This window comes from Sebastes fasciatus, chromosome 22, assembly GCF_043250625.1.
Source record: "Sebastes fasciatus isolate fSebFas1 chromosome 22, fSebFas1.pri, whole genome shotgun sequence".
NCBI lineage: Eukaryota > Metazoa > Chordata > Actinopteri > Perciformes > Sebastidae > Sebastes > Sebastes fasciatus.
In genome coordinates, this window is record NC_133816.1 from 13,930,042 (window position 1) to 13,941,666 (window position 11,625).

Below are 11,625 nucleotides of genomic sequence, written 5' to 3' on the forward strand. Positions count from 1 at the left end.
GAAACCAATCTTATTTGACATATGATACTGGGTCAGGACTAATATATCAACTACATTGGTTGCAGAGGCAGTGTCATGCTAAACTGCTTTACCCTGTAAGCCTCGCCTATGCTGCCAGACCGGTTCTAGTCAGGGTTTCATATCTTGAGAAATGGAAAACAAAATGAATGAAAAAGAAAACAAAGATTGGAATATATCCTGACTTCATCATGTACAGATCAATTTATAAACATGAATGGAGATTTTTTAATAAACTACATGATTTTTTAATTGAACTTAATGCATTGTTTGTATTAAAACTGAAATAAATCCCTTTTTCCAACTATCAAACCCACATATCTATGAGTATGTTCACAAGTCTTTGTATGTATTTAAGTTTCAGTAAGCTTGTGCAAAGGATTAAGTTGGGGTGTTGATTCTACAGAATTAGCCCTTGTTAATTATGCATTATACTGTGACAGTAAAATCAAAGATTTAAATCAGAATTGGACATAATGTTCAGGGTGAAAGTATTATTTTCCTGGACAAGAAACTATACATATTCAACATTTGGAAGAACTGTCAGCAACTGCTAAACATTTTTGTTCTATATAATGACTTGTTATGTTACAGTTTATTGATGCCTGTATAATAATGTACTTGAATGAAAAGAAGTGCAATGTGTGTTGATCATTCCATCAGCGTGCAGCCAGGAAACAAGTCAGACAGGTAGGAAAAAATGAAGCAAGTCAAGGCAAGTCAGAGCGAGAGAGCACGAGAAAAGACTTACGGAGGTCTCGCGGATCTCATATTTTGCACAGATTTCTACTTTTCACAGCATGGATGGTAAGTTAAGCTTTTTTCTGCTCCTCTGTCAACAATGAATACCAAATACTTTTATTCAAAAAATTTTAAAAATGATTTAAAATTCTGTATGATTTGTGGTCATTCTCAAAACTCACAACTAGCCCTAAAAACAATTAAAACATATTTATTTTATATTTTAGTTTGAAGGGGTGCTTTTTTGTTTTTTTTGTTTGATTCACTATGATAAAATAAGCTCTGATAGATGTGACTTTAAACCTTATTAATCAAGATTTATCCAAACAGGATTTGTGGATTATCATGTAATGTAATTTTTTTTGTTTTATTTTTCTATATCTTTTTTTGTTTTTTTAATCTATGAGGTGTGACAGTTTCCATGAGTTAATTATCAGAATAATTAGTTAAGAGAGTTAAAGGAACAGTGTGTAACATTTCGGGGGATCTATTAGCAGAAATGGAATATAATATTCATAACTATGTTTTCATTAGTGTATAATCACCTGAAACTAAGAATTGTTGTGTTTTCGTTAGCTTAGAATGAGTCCTTCATATCTACATAGGGAGCAAGTCCTCTTCACGGAGTCCGCCATGTTGCTCCGCCATGTTTCTACTGTAACCCAGAACAGACGAACCAAACGCTGGCTCTAGAGAAAGCCTTTCGCAATTTTACGTTACCTGAAGGCCACCGTAGTTCTCTGACACGCTTGTGAAACTGCGGTAACGTGAGATGCAAAACTGTGGTATCGCGGTTTTGCATTCGGCGGCTCACATTACCGCAGTCTTGGAAAGGGAGGAGTGAATGAATGGGTACTCGGTGTGGTCCAATCCATTGGATGTCACCAAATCCTATACACTGTACCTTAAAGATGTTCCTAATGTGTACCTTTAAGGTAGCTCTAGTCTCTCACGATCCACAAAAATGAATTTATTATGAAACGTTTACTTATAAACTTTAATGAGACTTTTTGACATGTGATTTTATGTTTTTTTTTTCTGTACCTCAGCCCTTATTTTACTATGTAGTATTTATTGTAGTGCAATGGGAAATGGGAATACACAACCAAGGGGCAAGTTAAAATCTACGAGAAAAATGTACTGATTTACTGATGCAGAGTCACTTTTCTCTTTTAGTGCCAAACACAAGGAGGATCGTCCTACTGGGGAAAACTGGAGTTGGAAAGAGCAGCCTTGCTAACGTCATATTTGGAGAGGCCAAATTCAAAATAAACCATTCGAATGACTTGAAAACGCATTGTTCTCTAGCCGAAACCAAATGTGTCAATGGAAGAAGCATCACTTTGATCGACACTCCTGGTTTCTTTGACCCAGGCAGGCCTGAGGAGGAGCTGAAGCCTGAGATAGAGAGGTGTATCACAGAGTGCGCTCCTGGGCCTCATGCTTTTCTCATTGTGCTTAAAGTGGAGAAATTCACAGAGCACGAGAAGGCTGTAATCACACAAATGTGTGATTATTTCTCCGAAGATGCTCTAAAATATGCTGTGATCGTCTTCACCCATGGTGACCAGCTCCTGGAAGGATTGAAAATGGAGGAGTTCGTCGAGCAAAGTAAGGGTCTGAGTGATCTGGTGAAGAAGTGCGGAGGCCGGTGCCACGTCGTTGATAATAAATACTGGAAGAACAATGCAGAGGACGACTACAGAAGTAACCAGGTCCAGGTGGCAGAGCTACTCAACACCATAGACAAGATAGTGATAGAAAACAATGGAGGATTCTACGCTAATGAAAAGCTACAAGGGGTGGAGAGAGAAATACAGAGAGAAGAAGAGCGCATCAGACACTCATCAGGAAACATGTCACAGGAAGAGATCCGGAAGGAGGCTGTAAGCAACGTCTGTAAGAGGCAGGTGGACAATGCAGAATGGACATGGATTACAGGTTTAGTGGGTTACGCAGTCATAGCTGGATTACTTGCAACTGTCTCAGCCATGTTGATCAATTCAAAATTTGTGAAGGCATTAAAAGAAGCTTTCATGAAGAAATAACAGCACCAGCCCTGGCAGAAGTAGTGGAAGAGCAAGCTGGGACAGTTTTAGACGCCAGCCAGAAACTTAATGCTTTGTATGAAAGACAAACAAGCCTTGGAATCCATTGAATGAACAATGAAGTAGAATTAAACTAAAATTATCGCCTTGTGGTTGCAGGTCAGGTTGCAGTTTACATCCATGTCTGTCCAAAATGTCATCACTTCATAATTTTATCCTGTTAGATATTTGTGTGAATTTGTCATAATTAGCATAAGAATTCTTGAGTTATGGTCAAAAATGTGTTTGGTGAGGTAACAGTGACCCTTGACCTTCGACCAATAAATTCTAATCTGTTCATCCTTGATTCCAAGTGGACATTTTCGCCAAATTTGAAGAAATTCCCTCCAGACGTTCCTTCTGTTCACAAGAATGGGACAGACGTGAGGTCACAGTGACCTTGACCTTTGACCTTTGACCGCTAAACTTTACTGCTTTGCTTTGTATAATTGCGCTCATGCGACAGTGGTGTAGTTTGTTTATAGCCTAACGTTCGCTTTTTACTTCTGGCGATTGCATTCACACTTCAAAAATCATAAAAGTGGTGTTAATTTGTGGAGATTATCTTGCTGAACAAAACGTGTAAGTATAATGAACGTTTGTTTGCCACAGAGCTTATTTTCTGCAATAATCAAAAACCCAATGGAAAAATCACATTGGCTTTTAGTGGAGGGAGCCCAGGGCGATGCTAACTTCCTTGTTGGCCTACAAAAATACGTCATCCCTGGAGAACTCTATTGATATATTAATTAAAAAAAAAATATATTGTTATCATTCATTTGTAAATTTAGGCTTCTTACCTTATGGAAGTCCTTGTGTCTGTGCTTCAAACTTTGTGCTGGTTCCTGTCAACTGAAAAGAGAACCACTGTGATTACTTTTCTTAAAATACTGAGTGAATAAACAGTAAATGGAGTAATGGAAATACACACATATCGATTACACAGTTTAACTAATGATCTTAAATCTAAAAGTGGTTGCTGGGTCATGGACTCTCCATAACATTGGGGTATTTTAAAAGGGGCATGCCACCATTTTTACACAAGCAGTTCAGTTTACTCGCCTCGAGGAGCACGACTCAACCTGTAAAAACTGTTGTAAAATGTCTTCTGTAGCTCTGGGGGAGCTTTCCAAAAATTGAAAAAACACTGTTTTTTAATCTTTCTCTTGTGAGTCCACAAACTTTATGGGAGTGAAATACTAAATCACGGGTTTACCCTTTAATAGTGATTATTTTCTATATACTGTATATATCTTATGTTAATATGTGTCATTTTGTTATAACTGTAAAAATAAAACAGCTGATTGGTCACATGTCTTTTCAGTTTCTTTTTTTCATAGAACCATTCACATGTGCTGTCAAAAGATAAGGTTGACGATAATCATACTTTCTTATTGTCAATAAATTCAATTAAAAAGACCAAAACCAACAATGAATTGATCTTACTGATAAGTATTTTCTGCCCCGCTCTGTAATTATTAGATTTTTTTACCTACAACGGCTCTAATACGCTGTCGTCCCATAGACCTCCAAATCACAGGAGGAAAATTGTTGTGCTAAATATCCTTTCATCAGACTACAGAGTCACTTGTTAATGTACATTCTGAAGCAGATTTTAATCTGAATTTCTGAAGTTCCCCAAAACAATACAACAGCAAACAACAAAAGACCAGAATACCGGCCACACGTCACACACAAAAGCCTCATTGTCTTCAGTTTGTTTACTTGTACAGTTGAGTATCGATCGATGCTGCCAATAAAAACAGATTAAAAATTCCTTTCAGCTTGTTCCGTCTCACTCAGAGACAAAACACTCCACCCTAAAAAGGTATGAAAATGTGCAGCTGCCATCCTCCCTCTTGACACAAAGTCTACGTACAGTATTCCAATGATTATTAAGTATGATAATATTGATGCCTTTAACAAGACACCTAATGCTACAGGATATTGTGCTTTTTACTATACGGTATACATGTAAAATGCACTCATGATACTGAGTTTTTAAATCAAATTTAGGCAGTGAATGTGGCTGTGTTTGTGAGCTGCCTGGTTTCCTAAAAATTGTGTTTCCGAAAAACAAAACTGCATGGGCCCTGACACACCAAGCCGAAGGTCAGCCGTCGGACAGTTTGGGGTCGACGATGAGCCTCCGTCGGCCTAGTTTTTCCGGTGTGTCCCGTGCCGTCGGCTCTAGTCTGCCCGTGGCGGTGATCTGAGGTCAAATAGTCGGCAGACACCGTTTTATATCATGTACATATCATAAGAACGGCTTTTATATCCGCTGTCCTTGGTCTTCCGGTTTCCCTTTTTTTTCCAGACTACTGCGACCTGCTGGTGTGGAGAGTTATTTCATCTCACGCAGGCGCAGAACGTATGTGGTAGTTGGTCGTCGGCCGTCGTCTTTGCGGTGTGTTCAAGTGCAGCTTTTTTGGCCAAGACAAAGGCGACGTGAGGCAACTCACCGGATGGCCTTCGTTGCTGCTGGTTCTTTGATGTCGGCTTGGACTGTCCCCTGCTTTACAGTCGCTAAAGGGTGCCTCCGTGAGTCGGTATCTAATGTCGAGGGGCACATACCAACGGTGGTATTTGAAAAGTTGGGATAGGGTTGCCTGTTTGTTTTTGATTAATCACAAATACGTTTCTAATCATAGTCCACGGAAGTCCAAACAAACACTGGACTTTCACCCAGGAAACCGCTTTGGGTGTCCCGTGTGAAACCAAAAGTCAACGTTGACTTAATTTAATTTACGTCCGTCACGTGACAAACGTACTTATTTTAGGCCAAACCATGATGTTTTACTAAACGTAACCAAGTAGTTTTGTTGCATCTTTGTTTTGGTTCCATTTACAACATTCGTTGTCTGTTTAAAACTGCGACCGTAATCTGGAAGAAAATATGTTTCCCTCGAAACGTAACCCTAATTGAGAACACAGTTAAGTTGCATGGGAATTTGTAGGAGAGGGACCCACATCATCTTGTAGCTGCATTTACCTGTTGCCAATAGTTTTCTGTGCCCTGGGCACAATTTGTGTGAGTACGTCACAGTCAAAATCTGTCCTGGTGGGTGGAGTACCCAACTGTTGGCCACTTCAGTTAATGCCATGTTAGACTGGTTATATAGCCTGTTAATACTCTCTAGCTGAATACGACTGTTTCCATTAATAAACCGATTAAACCTGTACCTTCCCAACCACAGTCCCCACCCTAAACAGTAGGCCTGCAGAGTCAGGGTGGTGTCTACTAAGCATCACATGAGGTTCCGATTAAACCTGCTCATCTGGAAACTGTCATTCATGCATTCATGACCTTCTGTAATGCCCTATTTACCGGCATTAGGAAAACATTTCCTCCCTGTCTGAGGCTTGTTCAAAATAGTGTTACAAGGAAACATATTTCACCGATCCCTGCATCCCGACACCGGCTTACAATTGCCTTTAGAATTGATTTTAAAAATGTTTTGATGGCTGGTTATGTAAATTGAAAGTACAGTCAAGCCACAGCAAGAGAAGACAGGTGGAAAAACACCCAACAAGGACATCCAGCAGTCCGGGTGACTACATAGAGTGATTTTTCTTTTTTTTGCAACATGGCCGGTGAGTTGAGCTTGCTTCATATCAGTGCAGTGGTGGATGAAGTATTCAGATTACTGTATGAAGTAGCAACACTACACTGTAAAAGTACTTCATTACAAATATTGTGTTGAAAATGTTACATAATGAAAATAAAGATTAAACTACCCAACAATATTATATACTTACTTATACATTCATGCATCACCAATAATAATAATTTAAATAAAAAAGTGGGATTTTTTTCTACTTTAGGTACACTTTGCTGATAATACTTACATACTTTTACTTAAGCAACATTTTACTTAAGGAATATAGTAACTATATCTGTCAGAAATGCATGGTGGAGTAAAAAGTACAGTATTTTCCTCTGTATAGTAGAAGTATAAGTAGCATGAAATGGAAATACTTAATTTGTTCATTTAATTTGTGCTTAAGCAAATTGACTTTTTCAGCATTGTATCAGTGTACTTGATTCTGCCACGCACAAATTTAAAAGAAAGAAATGGAAACTTCAGTTCAAGCTTGCTGGCTGAATTATCCATAGAATACTTAACCTGACCTGACACAATGTTTTCATTATTAGAAGATTTATGGGCCAAGTTCACAGTTAATGATTGAATTGTATTCACTTTGATGATCCCTTAACTTTTCATCTGGCGCCATCATCAGGCCAAAAATATAATTTGTTCAATACTTTGGTTTATACTTGCAAAACAAATTACATTCCCATCAGCCTCAGCTGTACTATGGAAGATTTATAATGTCTAAATAAAAAACAATCAAACACAAATTTTAATATAGTACAAATTGTAAAGCTTAATAATTGTCCTTTAACATATGTATTTCATGTAAGTATAACACTGTACATGCATACATCAAAAAGGAAATACATATTACCATATGTATCGTATTTCACTTTATTTGTTTTAATTTAGGCATTTTAAATCTTCCTTATCGTACTTTTTCTTTCGTGCTAATGAGCAAATGTTAGCATGCCAACACAGTAAACTAAGACAGAGACCATGGTTGCGTCCGAAATTCCATACATGCTATTTAGTACGCTAAAACAGTATGTGAGATTTTTTTAGTGTGTCCAAAACCTTAGTATGAAACCAATAGTGCGCAAATTGCATACTATTTCTGGTGAAATATTACAGTATGCTTGTTCTCTTCTATAGTGCTGACTTCAAGGAGGATCGTATTACTGGGAAAAACTGGAGTTGGGAAAAGCAGCCTGGCTAACACCATATTGGGAGAGGATGCGTTCAAGATAAACCATTCTCCCATCTCTGAAACAAGTCTCTCTCAAGCAGAAACCAAATCTATCAACGGGAAAAGCATCACATTGATCGACACTCACAGTTTTTTTGACACATGTGGGTCTGAGACGCTTCTCAGGGCTGAGATAGTGAGATGTATCACAGAGTGCGCTCCTGGGCCTCACGCTTTTCTCATTGTGCTCAAAGTGGAGAAATTCACAGAGCAAGAGAAAGCTGTAATCGCTAAAATATGCCAGTATTTCTCAGAGGAAGCTTTAAAATATGCCGCAGTTGTCTTCACACATGGTGACCAGCTCTCTGAAAGGATGACAATCGAGGAGTTTGTCAGTCAGAATATAGATCTGAGTGATCTGGTGAAGAAGTGCGGCGGCCGGTGCCACGTCGTTGATAATAAATACTGGAAAAACGGCGAGGAGGACGACTACAGAAGTAACCGGTTCCAGGTGGCAGAGCTACTCAACACACTGGACAAGATGATTGAGGCAAACAAAGGAAGCTGCTACACCAATGAGATGCTACAAGCGGTGAAAAGAGAAATACAGAGAGAGGAAGAACTCATCAGGCAGTCGTCAGGAAACATGTCACAGGAAGAGATTAGAAACAAAGCTAAAATTAGTGTTTTTAACAGGTTATTGATCAGATTAGCAAGTACTGCAGCAGGAGCATTGTTGGGAGCTTTGCTTGGTGTGGTAGGGATGGTTGCAGATATTGTTAAAAATCTTCAGAATCTTTCCGATTTTCCAGCACTAGCAAGAGGAATGGTTGCATCGGCCGCACTAAAGGGAGTAGCAAAGGGCGTTCAGATAGGATATGATGCAGCTGAAGGAGCAGAAACTACAGGGCAAGCCATAGACAAGACAGTAAAGGCTATCTTGAAGTAATCTGGGGTTGCAGCAGATCAAAACCACACAGATAGTATTGACGATAGGAGCAGCAGCTCGATGTTTGTTATATAAAACACATAAAACAGGTTAAAAATCAACAATGGGCTAATTGTTTTATGAATATGTGAAACAGTAAAACCAGGATTTAACAATCAAGCTGCAGTTACTTCCTATTCCTTCTGTTAATTGTGAGCGTCACAGTAACAAATAATTAGTATACATTTGAGAAAATATTGATGACGACATGTTATTAAATTTTGAATGAAATCCTATGGAAAATCAGTTGTTTTAGAGAGAGTTTGAAAACATTCATTATGAATTAGGAAATTATTAGACTGTTATAAAATGATTTTTTTGAAAGATGGAAGTGATTAATAATCATGTATTTTACATTTCCCACAATGTTGCTTTAACTATTTTACTCTTTATTGAAGTGTTTTTTGTTTTGAATGATTCAACAACAGCTGCGTGTACTGTTTTTATTCTAAACTTATTCTATATATAATTGTTCTTTTTTTGCGCTTCTGGTTAGATACTAAACTGCATTTCGTTGTCTCAGTACCTGTACTCTGTGCAATGAAAATAAAGTTGAATCTAATCCAATATGTGTTGATCGTTTTTTTTCAGTCTCTCTTTTGTCTTGCCATCTACAATTAAATTTAATGACCATGAATGATAAGATTTGATTAACCCATTTGTGCCCAAAGACTGTATTTAGTATGATAAGTAAAAATGCCCTAATGGTCTAAAGTCTTGGAATTTGGTGTGGACATACTTTGGGCAGGTATCTAACAGTACAATTTTGAATTTTTTAAATTACATGAAAAATCACACTTTTATTATTATTAATAGTCAAAGTCAGGATTTTTGAAAAATGAGGAAAAACACTAACATTGTGTTCATGAAATGTTTTCCATATTAATGTTTTCCACATTGCACATGTGTGCATATCTTTGATATCCAACTTGTTATGAGTTCATAGATACCAAATACTTGATTTTGCTCCTTGTAGTTTCTGAGATACAGCCATTTTATTATCAAACTATATTTAGTCTTTGGGCACATGAGAGTAATGTTTTTTTCCTAAAATATGCTGGAGTATATTGTAAAAACAGTAGTCTCATGTGCCCAAATAATATGGTGTGATAAGAAAAAAACATATTTTACAGGTTTGACCGATTTTGACAATGTTTTTAGATTTGTGTTTAGGCTAGCCTAAAAAACACTTCACCAAAGGAAATTTGAAAAAGTCTCAGCTGCAGGCACGAATGGGTTAATTCTCACTGTGTCAATTTCAGACTTTTTTCACCTAATGTGGATTAATGTCTGCGTCCCTGAGCAATTTCTGTAATCGAAAAGCCCAAAAAACTGCTTCTCCTGTGGAAGACATTGTAAAACATATTTCACGTTTTGACCACTCTTTATTATTTATCATAATTAAATGAATTCCTGTCTTATAATGCCACTGGTTTATGTTATATAGTAATTATGGAGCTGCTTTCTAATGTGCAGAAGTGTGTCCGTATTTCAATTAAGTTGTAAAAAACATAACTGCAACAAATATTCACTCACTTCCTTTATGTTTCTATGAAATGGTACAACCTTTCTTAACATGTAAAGTTTTGAAGATAATTGATTATCGTTTAACGCTTTTAAAGCTAGTTTTAGCCATAGTTTACCCTGTTTTATATAACGTGTGCTAGTTTAAGGCTAGTTTTAACCATAGTTTACCCTGTTTTATATAACGTGTGCTAGTTTAAGGCCAGCTATAGCCATAGTTTACCCTGTTTTATATAACATGTGCTAGTTTAAGACTAGTTTTAGCAATAGTTTACTCTGTTTTATATAACGTGTGCTAGTTTATGGCTAGTTTTAACCATAGTTTACCCTGTTTTATATAACGTGTGCTAGTTTAAGGCTAGTTTTAGCCATAGTTTACCCTGTTTAAACTAACTGTCCTCCCTTTTTTGGCTAAAACTACCTATAAACTGGCACCTGTGAGTGACGTCAGTATACGCCCCTCTGTGCAAAGAATCACAAGTTTATAAAGACAAAGTGAAACTCACGAGTTTGTGGTCGTCTTCACCTCATGTTCATCAAAATGGCAGAGCAGCAGCAGCAGCAGCAGCAGGAGCCACGTGGTGTTGATTTGGACCAGAATCAGTTCTGCTGTTCAGTGTGTCTGGACCTGCTAAAAGAGCTAGTCACCATTCCCTGTGGACACACTTACTGCAGGAGCTGTATTGAGGGTTTCTGGGTCCAGGGAGAGAGGAAGGGAGACTACAGCTGTCCTCAGTGCAGAGAAACCTTCAATCAGAGGCCTGTTCTGAGGAGGAACAACATGCTGGTTGACGTGAAGTAATATATGCCACATTGGAGCATTTATATGCAGAAGAGGGTGTTTATGATCATTTGGAATATTATATAAATATAAAATAAATAAATAAATATGTACGCACAAGCCATTGTTTCTGATTGGCATTCGTCTCTTGACAGGACACTTATAGGCAGATTGTTTGCATATCAAATCTGATAAGTTCATCTTGTTTTGGTGTCTGGAGATACTTCATGTGTCAGAAATCATAAATAATTCACACTGTTGTATGTAGGGAACTACACACTTGTCTCAGATGGTAAAAAAATATATAAAATTTTGGTTTTTGGACACTACTCAGGTCGGTCAGTTACTATTACAGATACTGTTGTATAGAGAATGGGAATCGCAGAGCATTCTGGGGAGCGTTGCCATTTTCTGAGGGTAGCGTACGGAGCTACATCATCATCTGTCAGTCTATTCATCTGTCAATCGTTCATCATGAGAAATGTATAAAAGTATGTGCGAAAGACAAATAGCCATATAAAGAGAAGCTGACAGAGGCAAAGTAAAGAAAAGAGCTGATAAGCTGCTCTGTAACAGGACTTTGACACTCAGCCCGTCATAATCAGTGAGTCAGTCAGTTAAACTTGAGATAACCGTAAGCACCTCATAAATAATAATAATATATTTTATTTAATGGTGCTTTTCGTGGCACACAAGGTCAC

General features: G+C 37.7%; 1 protein-coding gene across 1 annotated transcript in view; it reads left to right on the forward strand.

Annotated features, from left to right (window-relative positions):
• Positions 1-9,096, forward strand: part of LOC141761310 (GTPase IMAP family member 8-like) — a 29,899-nt gene extending 20,803 nt beyond the window's left edge. Inside the window, exons 2-4 of the mRNA XM_074624645.1 lie at positions 1,936-2,777; positions 3,867-3,930; positions 7,598-9,096. Coding sequence (XP_074480746.1) covers positions 1,936-2,777; positions 3,867-3,930; positions 7,598-8,580 — 1,889 coding nt within the window. The 3' untranslated portion in view covers positions 8,581-9,096. The remainder of the gene's footprint in view (positions 1-1,935; positions 2,778-3,866; positions 3,931-7,597) is intronic.
• Positions 9,097-11,625: the final 2,529 nt, after the last annotated feature.